A 25,721-nucleotide genomic window follows, 5' to 3' on the forward strand; every position below is an offset into this window, starting at 1 on the left:
CACAGTTTTGAGTTAGCAGTTCAGTTTCATCTGTAGATACAGCTTGAGGAGGAAGCCTGACTTCCCTATGGAATGTCTGTCTGCCAGTGGCTGCTGCTGGTCGCTGGACTAGATGAACCTTTTGAATTTGGTTCTATTTTTTACTTTCTATCCTAGCATTAGTCTTGTAATTGCTTTCTTCCAACTGCTTCAACAGGCCAGTTTCTACTTCTTGTCCTCTTCCTCTCAAGTAAAAGTACTTGGGAACTGATCTGTAAAGTGAAGGTCTTAACATTTCAATTTTGTAGTGAGCTTTAGCTACTGTACTGTAAAAGCAGATGACTGCAAAGGCCGGCCTGAGTCCCACTCACTGTCCGTAAGAGGAGTCACATTAGAGGTGGTTCTCATCCTTGCTCTCACTAGGTATACAAGGGGCCCGAGACGTCGTTCCGTCTCACAAGCTTGCAGACAAACTGTGAATATCGGATCCGAGTCTGCGCTGGCCGCCAGTCCCAAGACTCTACTGGATCACAAGAACTGTATGGACCTTACAGTCCCAGTACAGTATTCTCATCTCAGAAACAAGAGCTGGTTCCGCAGTGTGCCGACGTGACAACAGAACTGGCAGAGACGAAGAAGACGCTACGCGAGGAGCGCTTCATCGCCATCGTTCTCCTCTGCGGATTTGCAGTGGTTGCTATTTTATTTGCTGTTGTTATTCAGTACTTTGTGATCAAGTAGACGAGAGYCCCTTCCGTACTCAGCTTTTTGTACAGAAGCTATTTCGGGTATTTATGGTTAGTTCTAATTAAAATCTTAGCTGGAGATGTATCCCTGTGTGCATTTCCACTCTTGCTGCTGGCTAACAGTGAGGCTGGGTTGGCAGATCCTTTCCAAATACTGAACACAGATTTCTTGTAGAAAGGGTAATCCTGGGTCCTCYGTAATCAGGGTTAGCTGTTAGTAAAACAGCAAAAAACTGCCTTATCCTGCACACAGGGCTGTGTGCACACTCTTCCCCTCTCTGCTTTCCAAGAGGGGCCCTTTGGCCAGTCGGGGAGAGAGGCGCTACTAGAACGAGTCCTTTCCGTGTCCAACTAGAGCAGCGGTAGTCGATGAGCAGAGTTTAATCAGGTATCGTAGTTCATTATACATGAAATACAGCAGCACAAATGCTTAAGCTTAGAGCAGTACTGTATTGCAAACATTACTAGAGCATACCACATTTAATATGCTGTAGAAGGAAAGCAGAATATTGACTTTGACTTAGTGATATTACTACTTTTCAGTTATTTTAATATTCGGGATTCAGTAATAATCATTTCAGGCGTTAAAGTAGAGGGTGCCAGCATTTTTAGAATTTTAATTAAAATGCTAGACAAAATGTTAACAGGACGTAATGTACATACAGTGATTGCATTCGTATGTAACATTGCAAAAAAAAAAAAAAAGGCCCCTTTTTGTATTGTACATTTCTGAATGAAATGCTTTCTGCTGTTGGTGAGCAGCTGTTGGCCCAATCCACATTTCACTCTCAGTGCCTGAGAGAAAAGTAATTTCCTGTGCTTCTGATTCAATCTCTGCAGTGGTTTCAGAAAAGCACAGGTATTGTCTTTAAGGAGAAAGAGTGCATTTATGATAAATGTTACACTATTTGGCTCAAACTGAGCAAATGTTTTTGTACTATTATTAACCTAAAAATAAAAAGTTGAAACTGCTTTTGGATGCCCTTCTAACTTAATCTGAATGATCAAATTGTACATGAAAGAAGTCTTTTTAGATGACATGTATACAATGTTTTAAACAAGTTGCTATCCCAGAGGTAGCAGTTTCACATTCCATTGTTTTCTAGATGAGACTGTTTGGTCTGCTATGAACTTTTCTGAAACTGGTCATATTTGTCTAGGGGTTATTTTTGTGGACACTGTGCACTACATATGACTGTTCTTGTTAAATTTATCTGCAGATGTGTAAACATGAGTCTGACAGCTGTCTTCTTTATATCAAATATTTTAAAAGCTGGAACTCACGAATTTAGAACATGTTTCAGAATGGGTCTTCCTAACAGCATTGGCATATGCCATAGAAAGTTAGATTTAGCATATTTTGCAAAGACTACAGCTACACTTTATATACATCAGAGCAATGCACTTGTACGTGGAATGTTGGATGTGACAGTGCTACAGGCTAAGTATTTCAAAAGAGTAATCACTTTAAGGGTCTTTCTCCTCTGGCAGTTGATGAATAATGTTGCGTTAGAGTTTGAGGCATTGTGTTGTGTTTCAGATGTGGGAACCTAARTTATGACATAGTATCGCTTAATACTCTTAAAAGTAGATTTATGGTGCAATCTGAAATTAATCTTTTCAAAATGTACTCTTCATTTTGTACTCTATTTATTTTGATTAAAAGTCCTGGAAAATGTATGTTTGAATGTATTGTTCTACTTGTAGCAGAACTTTAAGTTAATCATTTATTATATCATAGAAATCTCTCCCTCCAGTGTTGGAAAGAGTTTTATACAGATATTAGTGTCTTTAGTTTGCAGAAGAGTTTACAATCTGTCTTTATTTCTCTTCATAGTCTACTTTTAGCAAATAAGACTGCCTTCAGCAAATCTCTGTTGTCAAAGGGTTATTTCTTTAACTCTTAGAATGAAGTTGGTAGGGGTTTATTTGGCAATAATATTTCTGATAATTTTGAAAGATGAATTAGGATTGCAGAGTAAATACTAACAAGTCAGAACTCCTAAAACATGGAATAAAGTTCTTCTGTAATTGCCACAAAATGTTCGTGTTTCCAGTACGTTTACTGGAAAGCCTATCATAATACAGATTTTTACATCAACTATTATCCATTCCAGAATGATATACCCTAGTGGCATTAATGTATTAGGTATCTTTTCAATTTTTCTTGTATTGTAATTTTGAGGTATCTCAAACTTATATTAAAGCTGCCATGCATTGTATTACTAAATTGTAACTATCAAATAGATAATATATTTAATACAGCCAATAAATAATACAAATGTATTCAAATTTGATTATAGGGTTGCTGTGGATTTGTGTGTGTGTGTTTTTTGGTTTTTAACTTCATTCAGGAGCAGTTTTATCATTTGTGCCTAGTAGAATTTAAGTTGAAGAAACACATAGAACAGAAGTGCGAGGAGAGACCATCCAGCCTGCCACAAACAGGACAGGACAATCCCTCCAGATCTCCTGAGCAGTTTTCCAGATTATTTAAGTACTTGGAAGCAAGAGGGAGTGGAACCTCCTGTGCTGAGAGGAGCGGGGAGCCTTGCAGGCGGTCCCAGCGATTTGCAGAAGGACCTTTCTGCCTTCAGGACCAAGCTGCCAGCAGGTTCCTGGCGTGCTGGTGTCCCCTGCACAATTCCTTTGGAAATTTGAAATTCCATTTTGGAAATTCCTTTGATTTTCAATCGCCCTTCCCGCTGTCGTGCACATTATGCAGCAATCCATTTTCCTGCTCTCCACGGCCACCCGGCTAATGGGGCTGTGCTCCACTCTCCTCCTTACCCTGCAAAACCCACCACCTGTTACCAGGGAGCTGGGAACAGTCCCTTGACACGGGGAATTTAATTAGCCCAATCGAGCCACTTAAACCATTTTCCATTGTGCTCTGTTTCCCCAAGGCCTTTGCCACTCGAGCTGCCCCTCTGCACGGGCCAGGCACTGAGAAATGGCTGCTGAGAGGGTTTAATGGGATTATTAGGAGAGGAAGGACAAGCCTTTATTYCGACGTCAGTCTCGGCAATGAGACAGCCCTGATTTACTTTCCACTAAAGGGAAAGAGCAGGAAAGTGTCTGTGGAGATTGGGGGGAAACAAGGGGAAAAGCAGGATGCATTTAGCGGGAAGGCACCAGAGGACTTGGGGATGGTGGCGATGAGCGGCAAGTGCAGCCCTTGGCGAAGGCTTCACCCCCAGCGCCCYTGGAAAACCTTCCTGGATCCTGGAAAACTAAGAGCCCAGAGCCTCCGCCGGGATTGGGGCCCCCCGGGACCCGCTCCCCATTGCTCCCTGTGACAGGTGGCTTTGGTGGCAGCTTCATCGCCCGTGTGCGCCTGTTTTTCTCAGATGAGGCATAAAGGGAGACTGCACCAGAGGACCAGATTTTGCGGAGTTTCACCCCAAACTGTGCCCCTCACCTCCTGAAAGGAGGAAAAGCAGGATCAGGAGGGCTGTACATGGAGGACAGGCGGGATCTGGAGGACTATACAAGGAGGACAGGATGGATCCGGAGGGCAGTTCAAGGAGGACAGGCAGGATCCAGAGGGCCGTGCACGGCCCAGCACCCACCATTCTCCCTGCGCTGGCTGTGCCCCGCACTGCCAAAGTCGAGTGACTCTGGCCTCCAGCCCTACGTGCGTCCCGCCGGCCGCGCAGAGCGAGGGCTTCTGCATCACAGAAATGCAATATTCAGTTAATTTTTAATAGCGAAGGACACGTCTATGGCGGCGAGGGGCGCTCCGCGCCGACCAGGCCGCGTCACCATGGCGACCCCCCGCACACCGGTCACGTGACCAGCCGAGCCCCGTCGCCATGGCACCGCCCGCCCTTCCCGGTCACGGGACCGGAAGCTGTGTCGGCGGCAGAGCGGAAGCGATGGAGCCGGCGAAGATGGCGTCGCCCAAGAGCGCGCCCAAAGACGCGCAGGTAGCGGCGGGGCCGGGGCGGGGGGAGCGGGCCGGGCCGGGCCGGGCCGGGCCGGGCCGAGCGCTGCCTCCCGCCCGCAGGTCATGGCGCAGATCCTCAAGGACATGGGCATCACGGAGTACGAGCCGCGCGTCATCAACCAGATGCTGGAGTTCGCCTACAGTGAGCGGCGGCGGGGCCGGGGGCGGGGCCGGGGGCGCGGGGGCGGGGCCAGGGGGCGGGGGCGGGGCCAGGGGCGGGGCCGGGGTCCGGCGCGAAGGCCCCGCCCGGCAGCAGCACAGGGGCCGCTCGGGGACGTTATTGGCGGTTTTAGTCATAAATTGGGAGCCTTGAAGGCTCCTTTGTCATTTTTTCCCAATTTTACCCCGCCCTTGCTGAGTGGCTGTGTTTCCCAAAGGGTACGTGACCACCATCCTGGAAGACGCCAAGATTTACTCCAGCCACGCTAAGAAATCCAGCGTGGACGCCGACGACGTGCGCTTGGCCATCCAGTGCCGCACGGACCAGAGCTTCACGTCGCCGCCGCCGCGAGACGTAAGGAGCGCGCGCGCGGCGCCGCGGGCCGGCCGCCACGAGCCCCGGCGCTAAGCGGCGCCCGCAGTTCCTCCTAGACATCGCGAGGCAGAAGAACCAGACGCCCCTGCCCTTGATCAAGCCGTATTCCGGGCCCCGGCTGCCCCCGGACAGGTACTGCCTGACGGCCCCCAACTACCGGCTGAAGTCCTTGCAGAAGAAGGTGAGGGCCGCGCGGCGGCAGCGTGGGACGCGGTTCTCGCGGCGCCGCAGCGCTCAGCGCTGCACGACAGGAGCTGGGGCGCTGCCTTTTGGCTCGTGGCATCTGCACATGTGCTTACTGATACCAATTTTGAGTGTAATGTGCATAAGAGCATGGCTCTGTGCCTCTTTTTAGCCTTACAGCAAAATTCCTCAAGTTTCCTAACTTACAAGGAGCAGAACTAAGATTTAGAGTTTTTAGAGTGTTTTCTGCCTCTTATACCTTGTGTGTTTTTGTTGTTGTTGTTTTAGAGGGGAAGATTGACTTTTCTTGCTGAAAAATACTTAAATCTGTAGTATTCTCTGGTCCTTCACCTTAAAGCAGTGTTTCCACAAGTGAGCCTAAGGTCATATTTCAGATAGCGATATGGGATATTTCATAGTGATAAATAGAAGTTGGAAGAACAAATACTCATTGAAAGGTGTTAGCTACTCTGTTGTCCTGGATGCTCTGTCAGATCAGGTGGCCGCTGCTCTTTGGCCTGATGTCAGGTCTGTGACCTGCCAGGCTGTGGAAGCTGCCTAAGAGGGTTAGAAGTGACAAAAAAAAACCACATTTTTGGTTTGATTTCCAGCGTGCCCGTCTCTTGGTGAGCAAGGTGCCCAATTGCGTGTTGCTGGTGTCCTTGTTGTGAGGGTGGAAGGCCCGGTTTTACCTTATCTGGTCTTGAGGGCGGTCCGYGTGTCCCTCGTGGGGTTTGGCCTCCCCGTGGCACCTCGTGGGGCTCTCGACGCCCCAGAGAGTTGAGCCCCTCTGCGCCCAGCCCGTCCCTGCCTTCTGTAGGAAGAAATGCTGCTTTTGTCAATGTTCAGAACTGTTAATGTCTCTCGTTATGCCACTGTTAATGTCTCTCGTTACGCCTCACGTCTAATTAATGTTCTCTCTTCACAGGTCTCTTCCTCTGCCGGGCGAATAACAGTCCCTCGCTTGAGTGTTGGTGCCGTGAGCAGCAGACCGAGCACTCCTACTTTGGGTAAGAAACAGCTCGATTTGAGTTTCCCATCTTGATGTTGTGACAGAGGAGGGGGAAAAAAAAAAATAGTATTTTTAAAACCTTCCTCAACCATTCAGCAATGTTGGGCGCCATCGGACTGCAGCGTCAGGGCTAACGCTTGGGCAGGACTGAATGTGCAGTTGCACCCGAAAAGTTGGCAGAGCCCCACTGAGCATCAGTGTGTTCCTTGACTTCCTGATTTATGTGAAAATAGTAGCGCCTGTGTTGCAGGCGAGCTGCCGAGGGCGAGGTCCTTGTTTCTTACAATTGTTYGTTTGCTCGCCCTGTTCTAACTTTCAGGCACCCCTTCGGCACAGGCGGTCTCCGTTTCCGCGAAGGTCGGCACCCCCGTGTCGCTCACCGGGCAGAGGTTCACCGTGCAGATCCCGTCTTCGCAGGCAACAGTCAAAGCAGGTGAGACACAAGCTCTGCAACACCAGCGTCTCACCTCACTGCTTGCTGCTCGTTTCAGCAGACCAGAAATGAGTTCATAGGAATAATGTGTGAACATTATCTGACCTCTTCAGTTTTTGAATGTTGGGCTTAGCAGTAGGGGCTCATTGTGTTGCCTCATGTGCTACACAGATGTGGGCTCGACTTCTCAGTCTGTGCTATTGACATGCTTTGTCTCATCATAAGAAGTTCTGAATTTGTTAACGGAACGAACAATTTCAGGCTGTTTTTGCCTTAATATAGCTCTAAAAGCAGTACTGGTAGCTAAAATTGTTAATATATGTGACATTAAAGTGATGCAAAGCTTTATGAACACAGATGACGCTCATGAAAAGTGACTCCAGACAAGCTTTAGCAGCTACTGTGCTAATGGTAATCAAACTTAAGAGAATGAGGGCTCTCAGAAGAGAAAAGGAATTTTTGGCACAAAACTGGTTTCTGATGGTCAACGCTTAACATCTCTCACGAGCCTGAACGGGGGACCTGCTCTGGTGGCTCTGATGTGTGAGCTGGGGTTTTCCCTTGTGTTTAATGGCATCTTTCTTCTTTACAGCCACACCAACAACTCCAACAGTTCAGAATGTTCTAATTAATCCTTCATTAATTGGCCCAAAGAACATTCTTATTACTACAAATATGGTATCGTCGCAGAACACCTCCGGGGACGCCAACCCCTTGAAAAGGAAGCACGAGGAGGACGACGACTACGATACCCTGTGAGGGGGCTGCCCTGGCGCCGTCCCTTCCTCCAGCTGCGATTCGTGCTGAGCCCCAGGGCTGTTGGCTAAAAAAGCTCTTTGTGAACCGCAGAGAGCCTGTAAATAGTCTGTTAATGCACAGTGGTTGTAGAGGGTGGGTAACATCATCATCATCGCCTGGTGGAACAGCTGAGAAGCACCTCATTTTTTCCTGTAATGCCTTTTAGCTCTCGCTGGAAGTGGTGACAGGAGCAGAGCCCTCGTCTCCTCTGGCGCCCGGTTGTGGCTTTGAGGCCGGGGGAGCCGGGGGCTTTTGCCCTGTTGCACCCTGCCCCSTGAAAGCACTGCGGACGGCGCTGAGTGACGTGGAGCCTCACGGAGATACTGAATGTGAAACTGAGGCAGGAATGAACAGACTCGTGCCGAGGAAGGAAAGATCTAGGACATGCTGGCTTTTTTTTTCCCCTAAATGTGTTTATTGCTTCTAGACTGTTATTTCTATACTGTGTTCTCCAGGTGCAGCTTTACTATGCATGAGGATTGTCTCTTACAGCAGAAATACAGAGTAGAGGAGGGGGTTTCTGCAGAGCGCTTGCTCAGTTCAGCCTCTGGCCTAAGTTAGTGGCAGGGGGGCCTTAGCCCCAGCCCTGCCCAGCCCCTCTGCCCGGCCCTGCAGGGCGGCTCTTGCACCCCCTGCCTGCCCCCGCAGCCGCTCCGGGCTCAGCGGCCTAGCTGCAGTTAACAGAACTTGTTCTTAACAGCAGCAGGTGCAGGAAGCACCAGCCCGGGGCAGAGGGAAAGGGCTGCTGCTCAGGAACAATTTGCTTTTGGTCTGTATTAGGCTCTCAGCTGTTCAATACTGAAACATAAAAAAAAACATTTTAACATGTTTTATATATTAAAAAAATAAAACAAATGAGAGTGCTTTTTTTTTTTTTTTTTTTTTTTTTTTTTTTTTTTTAAAAAACAACTGCTCCTTGGAAGTCCTGGGTGCTGCTTCTTACACACGTGGTGTCACAGAGGCGGCTGAGGGAGCAGCCACGCTGAGTTCAGGCTCAGCTGCAGCCCTGAAGCTTCTCCTTCGTCCCAGGCTTCTGCAGGAAGAGGGGCAGAAACCACAACTAGGAAAAAAAAATCTTTTTTCTAAAGTAGTTTCTTTATTAAAGCTACAAAACAAATTAAAATTAGTACAATGTTCCTGTAAGGCTAGCCCCCTTCTAACTTCATTGAACAAGGATCAGTGCCCAGAGGGGTAAATAACCACTGACCACTTCATCACTGCTAGCTCRTTTAAGACTGAAGACAGAGTCTCATTAAGATCAAGCACCACCAGAGCTCAGGTGGGAGCCTGGAACAGTTCCTCATTCTGGACTGGAAGAGACAGGGCCCAGAGCTCCAGTGCAGAGTCAAAGTTCTTTCAAGGTCATGGATTAAATCACAGTGTGGTCCCAGCTCAGGATGAGGAAAAGGACAGGAAAGATGAAGTGATTTCACACACTACAGAAACTCCAGAGGGGAAAGGGCTTTTTCAGCATCGTTCTGGTACGAGACATCCACCCCGTCCCACACATACAAATATTTAAAAAGAATTTACAGCATCCAGGAAGACCTAGGGGTTGATTCCCCCACTGGTGCCAGCAGGTGAGAGGCAGGACGGTGTCAGGTTTCTCCTGCAGCGAGAGCTCAACACGTTGTCAAAGGCACCAGCCCCTGGGGCAGTAAAGAAGTGCAGCACAACCCCTGGGTGGGGCAGCGCCCGGCTCCTCCTCAGTTGACTTCCTCCTTGATAGGGGTGCAGCCCGAGAAGAAGCTGGTCGTGCTCTTGAGCGTCCTCTTCTTGATCTTCACAAAGGGGATCTGGTTCTCTTGGGCCTCCTCGTCTCTCAGGAGCAGGGACGAGGCCRCGCTCGGCTTCTTCATAGACACATCCTGGTCCGTGATATCTTTCAGGACCTATCAGGAAAGCAAGGAAGGCCATGTTGAAGTTGGTCACTGCTCTGATGAGAGGCAGCCAAATTCAGTAAAGATTGTGGACAGCAAAAAKCTACAGTCCCTGGCCAATTTCAGAAGTGCTGAATTTCTTTATTCAGGTCAAAAACTGAAGACCAATTCCCAGGCTGAGCTGGAGGAGACAGCGCTGGGAATAGGCAGCCAGAGGCTACACAGGAAATTAAAGGGATCAGTTTAGCTGAGGCAGAACTTCAGCTGCCTAGTCCAAGTAGCTCAAGAACAACAAGCTTAAACATAGGTAAAAATCTGTCCCCGTTCACCAGTTCTGCCCGTCTTTTATTGCTGGAAGGTGCAGCAGGAAAGTAGGGGATGTTCCTGGGGGTGAGAGCAGCACCTCAGCTCCAACCCCATCACTCAGCTGCTGCACCAAGGTGGGTTTGTACTAAACAGGAAGAGCTCTGCACACTCGGAATAGCGGCTGGCCTGAGAGCTGCAGTGTGTTGAGGACTCCAGCAGCAGTTCTAGTTTGGACTGGGTGCCCGTTGCTAACCCGGCTCGCAGGCTGGCGCCCACCCGCCCCTTCCCTCGGCTTCGAGCAGCACCTCGGTGGTTGGACTGATGAACACGGGCTGGAAGAAGGCCTCTTCTGCTGAGGTTTCCGTGGGCTCTTCCTGCTTGAAGGATCCTTCCGAGTCCTTTGACTGGTCCTCACGCAAGGTGGCATCCTGAGGGACAGCACCGGCTTAAAGCACTTTGACAATATCCAGCCACCCTCTCCCTCGCAGGAGTTAAAGCAATACTAGAGTTCTCTCCAATCTCCAAGCCCTTCTCAGAGGTATCGGCCATCATCTTCTAGCAGGCAGGTGGTGTCATTGACTAGTGAACAATTACAGAACTGCTGCCTCTCGGCAACACAGCGCGGGAGGGCCCTGCTTCTGCTGTCCAGGAGGCCAGGGCAAGGCCGACCTTCCCAGCAAAACTAACCATCCTCCCCTGCCCAGCTTGCTCCCTCCAACCTTAAAAAAACAAAACAAAACATYTTAYTGCAAAAACAACTTAGCTCAGTTTGATTCAGATTGAGCTAATTGATTCAAATTACGCTAAAGATAAAATTTGGGAGCATAAAAAAAGACTTTTTGTCCTCAGATTTGTGTCTGACCACTGACATTTGCCAAGGTTTCAGGTATCACAACGAGCCAGGCTCCAGCTTAACAAAGGGAGCAGCTGTGCTGCTCGCCCACGTGTTCCCGGGGCTGCACTCACCTGAAAGGCCAAGTCCCTGTTCCTGCACTTGGCCGAGTCGCAGGTGCAGCCGCCCGTGCAGCCGGCCTTCTGCCGCCGGCAGCCGCACCGCTTGTTCCCACAGCGGCCTTTGCACGAGCACTGCGCAGGAGAGAGTTTTGTGCACAAAGAGCTTTGGTGGCAGCAGGGAGCAGCTGAAGCCGAGGGCAGGAGCAGCCCTCACGAACCTTCCCTGCCCGTCTCTCATCCTGGGAGATGGAGCAAAGTCCCCTTCCCACCTCCAAACCAGCTCTCCATGAAGCCATCCCAAAAGCAGCACCTTTGATTTTGCAGTGCCCAACTTCAGCTCCCCCAGAGGACACCCATTTCGGCACAACAGTGTCACCACGCTCAGGGTCCCCCTTTGAGGCAAAGTGACCCCATTTAGCCAYTTTGTGGCCTATCAGAACAACAAACCACTCTGCAGAGGCAGCTTCCGCCAGCTGTGGATCTGTGCTGAGGAGTAACTCACACTGAGCTCCACGTACGGACTCAGAAAAGCAAAAACTCTTACTTTTGCTTTCTACTTCTGCAACGTGACCAAAGCCAAATTAAAGGCAAACAAAAAACCCACCAAATAACCAATCACACAAACACAGCTGGCAACATATCCACCCCCCTGCAAAAAAAAGGGAAAAAACCCAAAAGACACCTCCCCCCCCCCCGGTAACCTCAGCTGAAGACTGCTCCACTCAGTGGAGACACCTCAGCTCCCTTTTCTGTGGGAGCAGAGCAGATGCCCGGGGATGCAGACAAGGGGGTCCCTTGTCGGTAGCAGCAAGGGCAAGCAGCTAGTTGGGCGACTGCATCTTACCCCCATGACGCTTCTCTTTGCTCCTTTGGCTGCTTTCACTGGCACCCACTCTGCGTCCTCCAGCTCCCCTCCGGACTCCCCCGAGTCAGAGAACAGCTCTTCCACGTCCACTTCGGGGGTAGGTGCACGGGGCTTCGCCGTCGTTTGCTGGCGAGCCTTTGGCTACACACAGAARTTATGGATTGAGGTCTCAGGAACAAAAGGACAGTTTTGACTACAATTTATGACACGTGATATAATTTAATTAAAGTAGGGTTTTCAGAGTCCCATCAGCATCCCCCATTGCCCTCAAACAGCCCAGAGAGACAGAGGGTCAGGGAGAAGGCAAATAATTAGACTGGCAGTTCAAGCACACTTGCACACACTTGGTTTAAACTGCCCCTTTTTTTTTTTTAGTAGCTAACTAGTATATTTGTATCACAGTTTTAGCAAAAAATGGTTTTGGATCATTTATTCCTCCCAGCCCTTGGATTTAGATCTTTCCCAGGGCAGTGATGAAACATTCCATGACAGACGCCTTGCTCCATGACTCAGACTGGAAATACTGCAGGGAAAACACCCAGCTCACTCCAGAGGATACAGTTAAATGTTATTATCATGCTTCAGACAGCCAAACGTAATTAGGCATAATTTTTTTTTTTAAACAGAAAAGCTAGTGCCAAACAATTCCAGAAATATTTCAAAAATTGAAGCCTAACGGACTGTCTGAAGCACAGACCAGTCTACACCACTGAGCAGAACAAGACTTTTTGCAAAAAGCCACCTGGCAGGAAGAAGCCAAGATGACTGTGAGGAGCCAGCAGTGGCRTTCAGGGGGAACCAGACACCTGGTGGGCAGCTGCTCCTTACCTTGGGGGGAATGTAATCAAAAGGAGAATCTGGGGACGGCGCCTGCTGAAGGCATCGGAGCTTCTGGCCACTGGCCACTTGGAGAAGCAGCATTTTCTGTCAAGAAGGACAAGAGTCACCTCTGTGGTGTGCACTTGCCCCTGCCAAGCTGCTCTTCTACAACAAGGTCTGTACAGCTCTCTACCTGTTTAAGAGTGTCATTTTCCTGGAGAAGTTCTTGGTTCTTCTCACAGATCTCCCTCATTTTCTCCAGCTCTTCCTCCTGTTGGCAAAACACAAGGAAATCTATAGGCTTACATGGAGTAGCGCAGATACCAAGATCTGCCCCCAACAACTATCTGGTTCTCCTCCAAYGTTAAAGGGGTGTCTACCTGGAACCTGAGTCGCTCTTGTAGTTGTTTTTCTTCCAATTTCTTCTCCTCTGCTTCTTTTTGCTGCAGTTGGCTGAGCAGGTACAGAACCTGCAAATGTGATAACAGAGCAGAGACAARTAAACGCGAATTCTTTAAGAGGTATCTGGCAGATTTGGCAGGACGGGCCTTGGCAGAAAGCAATTTTTTTAAGGCAATGTTGAAAAGGAGCCCATCAGTCTTCTTGGCCACGAGGGCACTGCTGCCTCACAGGTAACTCCGTGTCCACCAGGATTCCCAGCTCCCCCTCTGCAGAGCTGCTCTCCAGCAGGAGTTCCAAGACATCAGCACAGAAGCTCCCAGATTCTGTAACAYGTTTTACCTTTTCCTGGTGCTGTTGCTCCCGCAGCAAAAGTTGATTTTGGTACTCAGCCTCCAGCTCTGTTACGTGGTTTCGCTCCTCCATCAGCATCTTTTGTATGTCTGAACAGCTAGCCTTCTTCTGCTGAAGACTGCTCTCCAGCTTGCTTTCCTGCACTTTCGAGGAGACCAGCTGGGAGAAAACAGCAAGAAGGTTGCTTGGGTCAGCAAGCTCCACAYTTTGTCATGTTTTAAAGACAGAAATGCTTCAGTCAGAGTTAAACAGAGTCTGCTTATGATAGAGATCAGCAACAGACAAGAGGCTCAGAGGTGACAGCTAGTGTGGACACAGAGAGGAGATCACAGGAAGTCTTGCAAACAGTTCCGAAATTGCTGTCCTTTTCTGCTGCACTTGAGATGTGAGGATTACAAGAAACCCACTGAATRCTCTCCCACATTTCTTCATTCATTCTTTTCCTTTAGTTTCTAAGTATCTTGGACTGCCATGTGATTTTGTCATCAGGTTGCTCTGTCTTAATTCTATATTAGCCCATTTTTTTCCTCTTTTCCACTTCCAGTACCGTTCTAGCTTCTCTCATCCCAACAACCACCCTAGCATTCCCTGGTCTGACCCAGGAAATATTCCCCTTGCTTTTATACAGACTGTCAACTTGTTCTAGACGTATTTTAGGCACTTTTTCCATGTTCTTTTGCTTCTGAAATTCGTCTCTCTGCATCTACTGTTCCCATGYAAGGCTCCTACAAGAGGAGCTTTAGTGGACACCCTCAAACTAGTGTCTACCCGACTTCCCTATTCCTCGTTCTTTTCAAATTTTACCCCTTAAGACGATCTAGAGTAGAGGAGAACATTTGAATCAGAAACTGAAGGAAGTTAACCTCATCTGGTAAGACACTGTTTCTCCTGAATTTATCCCYGCTTTCAGCCCATTATTCATTTTCTTTCATTCTGTGCTCAGAAGGCTGAGGTCTTACTAATGAAAATTAGAAAACTCTGAATTTACCTCTCCAAGGAGATACTTCAAAGCACATTTAGCTTCTAGAATTGTTGCAATGTTGTCCCAGCGCTGTTTCRCACGATCACTGTTGTCTGCATCCAGGAGTTTCTGCTGTAGATCTGCTATCTGAGCACTCCTTTGGAAACACACATGCATTTGAGATGAATGCACAAAGACAACCTGAGCTGCTGCCTAAGCTGTACACCAGGCACTCGCCCTTCTACGCTTCTGACTAAAGCAAAAAATACCACAGGAGCACCACGGTCACCCCATTGGAGGATGCTCACAGACAATTAACATTAGCAACCTTAGTTTTGCCTGAGGAGTATTCCCCAACTCATCATATTTTGGGAAATTTCAGGCCACAAAAACCACGTGGCTTTACTTCATGTTTTTTTATGTTAACTTTATGAACAATTTGCATTTGTCTTCTGTTTCACAGAACAGCTACAAAGTAAAGATAAGGTGCAGGCTGCACATGAGCTTTCTAGCAGAGCCTTACCTTAGCTCCATCTCAGTTTCCAGGCTCTCTATCTCCTTTGATAAGGAAATGTCAATCTCGGATGCCTGCAAATCTGTGATAGAGTAGGTCCGCCTCTAAAGAATCGCAGGAATAGACAGAATTAAACAATGGTTGAAGAAACGCTGAGATGAACCACCACCATCTCCCTTTTCTGGGAGACAGAATCAAAGAGCAGCAACTGTGACTGCGTTACAGCACTTGCTGAACGGCCAGTGACTGGGACAGGGGACATGGCAGTTCTCCCTCTTACCCTGAGTTTTGGTGGTGGGTTCTCCCCAGCTTCTTTCTTCTCTTTAAGCTGAAGGAGCTCCTGTGCCAAGATCTTTCTGTCCTCCAGAAGGTCATTAAGGTGCCGTCGAGCTTCCTCAGTGCTAACAAGGACTTCTACTTCATTCGCAAGCCAGTTCTGGATGGACAACAGTAGAGTGGTTCACTACAGTCTTAACTGGGGATAGGCTCCTTCTCTGAAATGCCTTCACAGCTACGTGGAATGTTAACACTGCCTCCCTTCGTAGCAATAAGCAACTCCACACACCTTCCCTTTGATTTCCAGCTGTTAACCCTCCGTGGTGCCTAACGAGTTCATGACTCTACATTTACCTACTGCTTGTAGGGTTGCACAGTGCCCTGCTACCCACCTTCACCCGTGCAGCAACTCCTTCCATTCCCCGATTTTGACTCTCCTTCCGCTTGTCTGCGGCCTCCCGTTGCTTCTGTAGCGCATCCTTTAGGCGCTTGTTAGCAGCTGCTGCCTGCAAAACAGTTTACATAAGAGCTGAGCAGTAGTCACCTCACCCAGGAACCCCGTGACAGCTACAAAATCCTACAAGACATTCGCAGTTCAACCTGCTGACAGCCAGTGAGGAAAGAGTACACACTTACAGAACAGATTAAAAAAATCTAAAACACAACTTTAGAATTAATTCTGTAATATACTCTGTAGAGTCCCTAACTTTATTTTCTTTGCTGAAAGTTCAAGTTTATGAATYTGATTAGAAATCAGAATGGCATACTGGCAGAAGAAAACTTTCCCAAAATATGGTGGCAGATACATGTCTTCTCCACAGCCACCCTGAAATTTGCAATCTAGCAAATCTGAACTTATTCTCTATTCGCTAGCTCAGGTATCCATAATAGACAGAATCCCTCAAAGGTTACTATAAGCACAGTGTTTTCTACAGAAGGAAATACAATTATTTCCAGACCTCCAAACTGCTTTTAAGAAGCTTCTGCATACTCTGCTACAGCCTCCAACCACGTTTTGCAGACCCTTCTGGTCCACGCTGGCCCCTCACCTCTTCCGTTTTGCGACGAAGAACATTAGCTTGTTTCTGGAAGTCTCGCTCCAGCTTAAGCAGCTCATATTGCCTCTTGCGATCCTGCAGGGAAATTTGTTAGATGCAATTTTAGTAACTAGGCCCAATCCTCCTACTCTAAAATCTACAGCTTTAAATACTTAAGTATTTTTAAACATTATTGATATTTTTGCCTTCTGCTTCAGATCTGAACGATGACAGCATTGATAGTGTTAAAAGCTCCAGACATAAACAAGACCATTTATGACAACTTGTGAAAGGTGGCAGCCATATGAACCGATGCTTTGTTAACTTCAAAGCAATCCTCACGTGTTTCTCAGATGCTTGTTAAGCTACACAAAGCCTTGCGGCAAACCCCAATGAACTGTTTCACTCTTCAGAGAGAAGCTTGGGGACTTATTGTTTGCTCACCCGTTCTTTCAACTGGATGACTTCYTTGTCCTTCTGCTGTTTCCACTGCCTAAATTTCTCAGCATCTTCTTTCATTTGGCGCATCAGCTGCACCCGTTGGTTTTTCATTTCCTGAAAAATAAAGAGAGCTAGCAAAAATGTGCAAAATGTGCAATGGTTATATTCTGGATACTTTCAACATTTTATATACATATATATAAATATAATATATGTGTGTGTATGGTAGGTATATATGGTGTTCTCAATCAGAACTCAAGTCAGAAACTCAACTCAATCAGAATTCAAGTCAGAAAATGTCACCATCTTCCATTTGGAAGTTGCTCTGTCTACACTAGAACAAGTCGGAAATCTGTATGCCAGGATATTTACCCTGATCTCCTGGTTCAGTTTTAGGACTGTATGTTCTGTAGATTCCTTCAGCTTTAAAAGCTTTGACTGCTCGTTCAGCTTCTTCTTCAGTTCGTTAATTTGCCCTTCCAACTCCTGAAGTCTTTTCCGACGCCGCTCGCTCAGTCTGTAAAGAAATTATGTTTTAAATAGACCCCTAAATACTGTCACTCTTAAGCAAGTATTCTGAAAATTTAGAGGCTCCTTATGAAAAAGGAAACAAATATTCACTAGAACGTCACCCTGTCTGGATCAGTGGTGCAGCATTCTCAATGTGATTCGCATGAAAATAAGAGCTATTCCAAATAGGTGAAGRGCAAGACAATGAATTTTCATAGGCAAATAAATCACCACAGTTTTTAGTGCTACTAGCCCTATAACTCATGCAGTCGCTCTTACTTGGCGTGGTTGGCGTCCTTCTTTGCCATATGCAGAGCGGCAATCAGCTCTTCCTTTTCTTTCTGCAAACTGCTAACCTCTAATTCCAGGTCCTTGATATTAGTCTGAAAAGGACAGAAGAAAGCCTCCAAATAAGAACTTTGAAATGCTATTCAACTCTGCTCAACAGTTTCAGAGATGGCAGGTCCCAGCACAGATGATAAATAAGGAAAGCCAGATCAGATGGCTGAATGACGGAAGGTAACAATGATACTTGCATTATGGTTTGGTGTGGCCAAGCAAGTCTGAGTTTAAAAAAAAAAAAAAAAAAAAAAACACCACACCACTTAAATTTCACATATAACAACCAGTTATACGGCTTATTTCGACTGGCTTATTTCAAGAGAAAGACCATCTTCTGGCAGCAAAATTGTCTGTACACAACCAGGGATGTTTCTCCTCTCCCTCCCACCCCATTCTCCATGACACTTGTTGTTAACATCTCCCCTAATTTGTTCTAGGTCCAACTGGGCAATGAATGACCCAACTTCAGTAAACTGAGAGAATCAAACACATGCTTGTTAAAAGGCAGATTTCTCGCTGTTTGCCTCTTCAGCAGGGCAGTGACTGCTTTAATCGTGAAAAAGAAATTAAACAGATCTTTAAGAGCCATTTTGGAAAGGGTTTACCTGGTATTGAGACTGAATTGGCTCCAGCTGATTATCATTCTGTGTCATTTTTTTGGCAAGAGCCTCTTTTAGAGCCAGGGCTTTATTCAGTTCTGTCAGCTCTTTGGACATCTGTGCTTGACGGAGGGCATGTTGAGTGGTGAAGTCATCTGAGGATCTCTTGGTACCCTGGCCCACTTCTGCTTGCTGTAAGAGACATAGCCATGAGCTAGAGGTCAGACCTAAGGTCTCAAACCACATTTCTGCAGAACACACATTCATTTTTGCATAAGACAATTACAATTTCAGAAACAAACACAGCTTATTGATCTTTAAAGAAGGGTGTAGAAAAGCAGTACACTAGAATGAGATATTTCTAATCCCAATGTTTGGTAAATAAGCAAGGCTAGAGGAATGACATGGGATATATCATCCCCCTTGCTAAGGTCTGTGCCATTGGACTCCCCTCACTTACAGGTGAAGCATCCTGATCAGCGTGTGCCACCTCCGCAGCAGCTTCCATCACAGCAGCACTTTCGCTCTGTACAGGACAAAGAGAAAAAGCTTTGTCATAAAATGAAAGACAGAAAAGAAAGATAAAGCTAAAAGGAGCCTGTTGGTACATGACAACACCTCAGTTTTCTTCTCTGTCCAGAAAGCTGCCCGTGGGAAGAGACCACCCATCTTCCTGCTCTAGCAGTGAGCAGACTCCTCCCAGACTAGTTGGCCAAGCTAGTCTTTGTAATCCCCCCCCCCGCCAGACTCCAGCACTGTCAGCAAGTTCCTCACAAGGGTAAGGAGCCTAGGGACAGGGAAAATGTCTAGCAAAGGAGAACTGAGAAGTTCTTCAACAGACAAAGATTTGGCAATTTCTATTAAACTCCATGTCTCTGCAATTAAGATTGATTGTTAAAAAAGGTGAATTTAACACTCAGCTTCTAGATTTTTACACTGTAAACCCTTCCTAATCTGCCAACACAGACTTCTCTTATGGAGACTCCTTTATTCTCTCCACATGCAGCCACTCAAGCACAGGTGGCTTTTCTGTATCATTGAAAGTGCAGCAGAACAGCTTACTTTAAAATAGATATCAAAAGTCATTTAGTATTTGCAATACCTGGGGTCCTTAAGCAAGATTTCTGCTGAGCGGAATCCTGCTCAGCAGATTGGCAGAAGAACCCTGGGTTTCATTGCTGAGCTCATTTGGCACACTTTTTCCTTTGGATACATTCTTACCTGCAACTGAACCAACATTTCCTGCAGATTGCGAATCACCTCTACGTTTTCTTTGAGTTCCTGGTCTTCCACGGTCTCTACCAGCTTCTGCAGATCAAGCTTGCACCTGAAACACAGACCTGGGAGTGAATTCACCAGTCTGACGTGGCAAGTTTGTGCCACACATGTCAATATATTAACAGCTTTCCCCACCCTACACACAAATGAGTTTTGAATGAATGAACACAAGTTGCCTGCATCCAGTTCATCCCAGCAAGAACTTTCAATGCTGAATGCATTTCCTCAGCACAGACAGCACGTGGAAACAGACTTACACAGCATGTTGCTGAAGTTGCTCTAATTTGGCATTCATCTTCTCATTTTCTTGTTCTGTCTAAGAAAAGCCAGGATTATACTGAATTGCAGGAGAAGAGAGATAAAAACTAGGATCTGGAAGACACAGAACTTATTTGCAGCAAAAGATACATTGTTATTCCACGGTAAATCTATGCACCAAAACATCTTGCATGATCCCTTCCAACAGTTTGTTTAGACTTAATAACTTTTTTGTTAGGAAGACTGGTAAAAATGACAACATACACTGCAAAGAATCAAAAATAGAGAAAGAGTGATCTGCACATGCACAAGTYCTGGTATTTAAAGCATTAAAGCTAAGAAATGACTTAGGTCTACTCTTCCTCCTGAAGTCACYAGATCTACAGACTCTGAAAGGGTTCAGAAGACTTTTAGTTCTGACAGTCTGATAGGCTGGATATTTCAGGCAATCATGAAAGTAACATGAAAGAGATTCCTACTACATCATTAGCACTCGAGTTATTAGTGACAGCTTGTCAGCTAAGGGGAAAGCCATGCAACTTAAACTCTTCTCAGTTACCAGAATGATTCTTTCCAACATCTGCGCYGTCTGACCAGCAGCCTCACTCAGCCCTCTGCTCAGCTTTTCATTCTCTTCCATTAGCAATTGATTCTTCTCCATCAAGGACTGCAGATTCTCCGACGGTGCCAAACTGCTGCAATATCAAGGAGCAGCTTGCTTGTGACCACGGCTTTGCTAGAGTTTTGTGGCAGCATTAACATTACCTCCAAATTTCCTAAATAATTTGCAGTGAATATAGTTTGCAGCAGTGAAAGAAAAATAACTGGAGGAAGTCTAATATTAAAAAAAAAAATGCTAAACAATACAGYGTACCAAGAGTAGACATTTCCAATTCCATTTCAAGCAATGCTATAAACAACAACAGGTCTGGAAACTGCATTTATTTGGGTTTTGAGATATCATCTAAAGACAACACCCATGCACGCTATTTTTTCCCTAGACATCGTACTTCTAAGGACAATAGAGACTAACTTGGGGCATGCAGTGGAACAGAAGAGGTGGGGAAGGGTCTAAGAAACAGATACCAATGTCCTTTCAAATTTCCTGCAATTGATTTTTGCAGTCTAGCTACAAAAATAAACAAGCTGTAGATGCATGGAATTTCTGTAAGCACAACCAGAGGAAGGAAGAAAAAAATAAAATAGAAAAACTTCATCCTACAGCAAAGCAGCTCTAGCTCCCTAGCTTTTGGTAGTGTACGATGTGTAAGATTTGCACGGAGCACAAATCTACAAAGCTTACTTGATAGACACTGGGAGCGTCCCTCCATGGGCCTGCAACAGTAACACTTGCAGTTGTTGTACCTGGAAACAAAAACAGTTACCCCTTGTAAGTCTTTTTCATACAGGAACTAGACAGTTGAATTACTATTGCATCCTTAGTCTTAACGTGCCATCTTGCCTTTTACTGCTTTCTGGGAAGGGATCATACATCTTTATGATACCCAAAGAAATTGGCTTCTGAAGCAGCTCCCTCCTTCTGCAGGCTAATGTGCAGGCAATGATACACTCCCCAGAAGGAAAATGCTGACTGCACTAACACTACCATTTTTTAAATGACTGCTGTAGAATTCAGGTCCCTTTATAGCACTTACACAGCTACCTCAAGAGACAGAGAAACACACACTGCATAGTTTCCATACACTCAGCAGTTAGAAACCCTCTCTTTGCTTGCTCTTTAATGAGCTCACTACCATTACTCTTATCACACGAGGAAARAACTAAGTACCTGCTGCTTTAGATGATGCAACTCAGCTGTCTGAGGATCCACGTTGATGATTGGCTTATTTTTTATTTTTCTTGCCCTGTCAGCATAACGTAGAGTATTTAAAGTTTCTTCTAGATTGGAATCCGCTGGGCTTACACAAGCGATCATAAGAGTGTGGCTGTTACCTCCCAGAGAATCTGAAAAAGAAACATAATTGATGCTTTGAGGGACAGCAAAAAAGACCTAGTAAGGCATCATCATTCAGATAGCTAAGATAGCATGAGGGCATTGCCATATAATAGATAAAAGCAATCTAGCTGTTATTTTCCACCRTTGCATCTACTTTGTCCCCTGTCCAGCAAGTACTAAAGAGCATTCTTAGCACACCAAAGTCCCAGAATCGTTTCAGCTCTACACACTGGTGATTTCACATCCAAAGTCTCTGAAACACTGTCACTGTGTTGAGTATATGTAACTTCTGACATAATATTTTCAGAGAAAAGTTTCACAAGGGGTTAAACGGGATGGGTTTGAGGAATGACTTGCACACCCAGCTGCACAGGGAGACCTGGGAACAGCAAGGAGGGCTCACAACGGGAGGCTGCTGGGTCAGGCGCACAGGTCTGACTCACGGGTAAGGCTCCGCTTATTCTAAGGGCCTCTCAAATCTACTAGAGTTGCTTCCTTATCTCAGCTGTGCTAACCTTGGGTAGCTGCTGCAGGGGAGCAGCCAGTGTTGTTGACAAAATGGAACATATGGGCCTGGCCCTCGCAGCAATTTGGTCTGCGTGCAGCTTCACGCCCTGCGCCTGCTGCCACRTACACTGCCAGGCCCTGACTCCTGCTTCTTCTGCACGTGTTCTCACTACTGCAATGGCTTTCAGTATCTTTTTAATAGCTGGTTATTTAAAATGCATCTATAGATTTAGGCTTTACCATTATCTGGTTCTTACCTTGCAGCAGTCTGGTTAACTTTGAGTCTCTATAGGGGACAAAACCACCCTTTTTATTCTCATCACCGAGAGCACTGATTACATTCCCCAGGCAGAGAAGACCTCTGTTAATGTTGATTCCTGCACGCAAACAGATGACAATGAGAAAAGCTAACTCGAGAGCTAGAAATTGCTAATTTACTGGTTTTTCATAAAAATCACAGAGAGGTAAAAAATGCATTATACTTAAAAGACTGCTTTGCCTCTCCTAAGATTCAATTTACAGACTCAAGAGTGGTAAGAAACACAAATGATGCCTGTCTTCTGCTTACTGACCTTCTTTGAATCTGTCTCCCTCAGCCTTGGTCTTCTTTTGTCTTTCAGATCCAGCAAGATCAACCAGGTGTAGCTTGGAGTGCAAAATGCTGTTCCTAGGGCAGAAATTGACTATTTTACTCTCTCAGGTCAACATGCAACCGAGAACAGAGCAGTTCAGGGTAGCACTTCGTATAGTTGAGCTACTGAGATGAAAAGCAGAGCTTACAAAGACAGTCAAATAAAGCAGCTACCTCGACTGCAGGTCAGCCAAGTTAACCCCAGACTAGGAGAGCAACAGACTATGAAATCTGCACTAAATCCAACTCCTATCTGCTGCTATCTGCACTAGCTGTGCTGTCACACTTACTTGTCACTTTTCTTCTTCTGATCAACTGAAATGGTGAAGATGGCATGTGACCGGGAAGACTGGGAGTTCATTGCTGTGGAGGCCACCTTTCTGGAATTGTTTCCTTGCTCTAGGCAGAATACAGTATCCTGGGCACAGGCAACGTTTCTTTCTGTTAACCCTATAATCTGTATCCAGAAAGAAAGCAGCATTTATCCTTTTATCGTGTTCACCTCTAATTTACCGAGTCACAGGAATTCTCTCTTCTGACTACAGTTGATGAAGTGAAGCCTATGAAAAATACAGTCACACAAATTGGAGTCTCACTTCAAGGGAAAGGGTTGCTGGAGTAAAGATCCTTTAGCAAAAGTTTGTTCCAAGCTCCCCATCAGTATCTTGGAATCACCCCGTCTCTCCTGCAAACACACACACACACACACACCCCACAAGCTCTTCTGCCTGAGAGCCAGCTGGGCACTGGGATGGAAACAGTTCCTCAGGACTCCCCATAGAAACCCACAGCAGCTTGTGATATCCCCTGGCCCTGCACRGCACCAGGCTGCGGCCGACAGTTGTGCCCGTCACAGGCAGAAGGAAAGGGCTTTCTCTTTAACATCTAACCCTGTTGGGGTTGCTTTTGGAGAAAATTTAAAATGCTCAGCAACAGGCCAGTTTTGAGCTAGCTGTTATATATATGTGTGTGTGTGTGTGTGTATATACACACACACACACACACATTATAAATATATATATTATATACACATTATTTATATATACACACACACACATATATATGTATGGTTATACAGGAGGCAGTGTGCAAACAGTCCTTGGCACATAAGACAATTGTTTTTATCCAAACACTTGTCCCTAGCCACACTGCTTATGTACCCATTGCATATCCATTTCTAACAGGACAACAGACCTTTATTCCTTCTTTAGGATCTTCCCTGATACTGATCTGAGAAGACCGTTCTCTAGATGAGCACAGCAGGTCTAAAATATCTTCATTGTAGATCTGAAAATATCAAATAGCAGCTCAGAATTAGCAGCTTTGCAAGAGCACAGCTTAYATAAAGAACAATATACAACTAGACTCAAGCCAGGGCTAACTCTGCATGACACTGAACCATTTTACCCTCAGTGAGGGGTAGACAGCACTCAGAATTCAGATTCTGAAGACCTTAAGATTTTAAGATTTGATTTCAAAAATTCCYGTTACCAAGGAGGCAGTCTCACTAAGGTTCATTTTGCCCGCAATTCATAACATTGCAATATTTTTAAAACAAAAACAAAGCAACTTTTACCTCTAAATAGGAGACTTTGAGGACAATTTCCCAATCCTGCCTCTGCTCCTTTTCTTTAAATAGCAGTTTGATTACCCGAGGGATGACCCCCACACTAGGTTCATGCTCTTGACAGGCCGTGTAGGTACCTCCCATGGAGTATGTTTTTCCAGATCCTGTCTGTCCATAGGCTAAGACAGTAGCATTATACCCTACGAGGATAAAGAACGTCTGGATCAGCAAGTCAGGTAGAATCCAGCAGAATACTTTGACAAACTCGGTAGCATTCCAGTAAAAGTATCCTTCCTGAAAAACCACTGCCACTCACTATTAGTTTGCATAATCTCGATGCACAGATGACAGTTAATGACAACRAGGAAAAAATATCACTGAAAAGTAAACCAAAGGGCAAGGAAAAATATCAATAAAAAAATACAGCAGAATTACTACAGTTTTTTCAGGACAGCTATGTTGCTTTAGTTAAAGAGTTATAGATACTCTGCCATCCCATCTCCACTCCAGCATCAGTAACACCTTCTAGTATAGGATGCTTATCAGTTCATCACATTGTTTTTAATAAAGTTTTCTTGCCTTTATTAAATACCTTCAAGAATCAAAATGACCCAGGGAACATACTTAAGTCATTTCGACAGCCATACAGAAGTCTATAGGTTATAGAGGAGCAAGATTTCTCTCTACAGGCTGGAATCAGGGTCTAAGAGCAGAGAATTTTAAATCCTGAGAAGCTAGAGGAATAAAGAACTCAGAATGGAGAACTGAACAGTATCTTCTTTCATATACATAAACTCATTAAAAAAAAATAGCACTTTAAACCAAAATTTGAATTCAATCCTTGCAAACCTTTGAAGATGCCTCGGATAAGAGGCACAACAGCCGTGTTGAAAACTTCTTCTTGTTCAACAGAGGGATCAAACACGTAGTCATACGTGAACGATTTATCGTTGCCTACGATTACCTGTAAAGATGATGAGATTGATCAGGGCTGGCTGCACGGCCATAGGAACTTGAGGCTGCGTTAGCACAGAAAGACAAAGAGCTGTACATCTGCACAAACAGACACCTGTAGGTGCATACACGGAGATATACGGACACCTGCAGGCGCGTACACACACGGCTAYAGGCAGGGCTGACCCCGAGCGCGGCGGTGTGTCCCTCACCTGCGGCTCCCCGGGCACGAAGGACAGGCACATCTGGCAGCCTTCGCARGTCTCCTTGGGCACCAGGGGCCGGCAGCGCAGCGCCACGCGCACGGGGATCACCTTATCATCTTCTCTCACCATTTTCTCTTTCCAAAACGGCTGCCCTGAGGACGAGGAGAGACGGATGAGGCTCCGCGGGACCGACGGCTCCCCTCAGGATGGAGCCGCGCGGCCTAACGCTGAGGCGCGGGCCCCCCGCGGTAGCCCCAGGAGCCTCCCTAGAAGCCCCCAACAAGTCTCCGGCGCCTCAGTGCCGGACCCTGGACCGCCCCCGGCCGCCCTAACAGCGCGGTGGAGCGGGGCGCGCTCCCGCCTCGTGCCGCCCACCTGCCGCCCCGCCGCTCGCTGCGATGGCGGCACCGCCGTTAACGGCCGGCACTCAAATCTCGGGCGGCGCGGCGCGGCAGCCAATGGCGGGGCGCC

At 46.4% G+C, this 25,721-nt stretch overlaps 3 protein-coding genes across 4 annotated transcripts in view; 2 read left to right on the forward strand and 1 right to left on the reverse strand.

Annotated features, from left to right (window-relative positions):
* Positions 1–2,489, forward strand: part of LOC112960387 (fibronectin type-III domain-containing protein 3a-like) — a 38,506-nt gene extending 36,017 nt beyond the window's left edge. Inside the window, exon 26 of the mRNA XM_026054626.1 lies at positions 403–2,489. Within this exon, the coding sequence (XP_025910411.1) occupies positions 403–720 (318 nt within the window). The 3' untranslated portion in view covers positions 721–2,489. The remainder of the gene's footprint in view (positions 1–402) is intronic.
* A 2,114-nt stretch (positions 2,490–4,603) lies between these two features.
* On the forward strand, positions 4,604–8,424 carry TAF9B (TATA-box binding protein associated factor 9b). The gene is made up of 7 exons (XM_026054657.1): positions 4,604–4,654; positions 4,735–4,816; positions 5,052–5,188; positions 5,256–5,390; positions 6,321–6,402; positions 6,724–6,837; positions 7,430–8,424. The coding sequence occupies exons 1-7, from the start codon at positions 4,604–4,606 to the stop codon at positions 7,594–7,596; spliced, it is 768 nt and encodes a 255-aa protein (XP_025910442.1). The 3' UTR covers positions 7,597–8,424.
* A 416-nt stretch (positions 8,425–8,840) lies between these two features.
* KIF4A (kinesin family member 4A) lies at positions 8,841–25,388 on the reverse strand. 2 transcript variants are annotated; one of them, XM_026054656.1, is made up of 30 exons: positions 25,257–25,388; positions 24,940–25,054; positions 24,100–24,290; positions 23,718–23,810; positions 22,814–22,980; positions 22,465–22,559; positions 22,150–22,269; positions 21,218–21,393; positions 20,732–20,793; positions 19,988–20,120; positions 19,428–19,486; positions 19,114–19,219; positions 18,353–18,418; positions 17,899–18,084; positions 17,231–17,334; positions 16,814–16,958; positions 16,445–16,555; positions 16,013–16,096; positions 15,356–15,469; positions 14,968–15,123; positions 14,697–14,791; positions 14,201–14,330; positions 13,201–13,371; positions 12,840–12,929; positions 12,653–12,730; positions 12,469–12,564; positions 11,620–11,781; positions 10,788–10,907; positions 10,127–10,249; positions 8,841–9,527 (listed from the first exon to the last, which is right to left on the reverse strand). In XM_026054656.1, exons 1-30 carry the CDS (start codon positions 25,377–25,379, stop codon positions 9,342–9,344), a joined length of 3,657 nt encoding a protein of 1,218 aa, XP_025910441.1. In that variant the 5' UTR covers positions 25,380–25,388; the 3' UTR covers positions 8,841–9,341. The 2 variants fall into 2 exon arrangements, with proteins under 2 accessions (XP_025910441.1, XP_025910440.1); XM_026054655.1 differs by having other exon boundaries at positions 19,988–20,123.
* Between the last annotated feature and the right edge of the window lie 333 nt (positions 25,389–25,721).

Source organism: Nothoprocta perdicaria, unplaced genomic scaffold (assembly GCF_003342845.1).
Source record: "Nothoprocta perdicaria isolate Ctin4 unplaced genomic scaffold, notPer1 scaffold_124, whole genome shotgun sequence".
Classification (NCBI taxonomy): domain Eukaryota; kingdom Metazoa; phylum Chordata; class Aves; order Tinamiformes; family Tinamidae; genus Nothoprocta; species Nothoprocta perdicaria.

What these genes read in the sequence shown, in the direction of transcription:
- TAF9B (XM_026054657.1), top strand. Translation starts at nt 4,604, where the DNA reads ATGGAGCCGGCGAAGATGGCGTCGCCCAAGAGCGCGCCCAAAGACGCG. An exon ending in TGAAGTCCTTGCAGAAGAAG is followed by an intron (nt 5,391 to 6,320) that starts GTGAGGGCCGCG and finishes CTCTCTTCACAG; the next exon opens with GTCTCTTCCTCTGCCGGGCG. An exon ending in ACCGAGCACTCCTACTTTGG is followed by an intron (nt 6,403 to 6,723) that starts GTAAGAAACAGC and finishes TCTAACTTTCAG; the next exon opens with GCACCCCTTCGGCACAGGCG.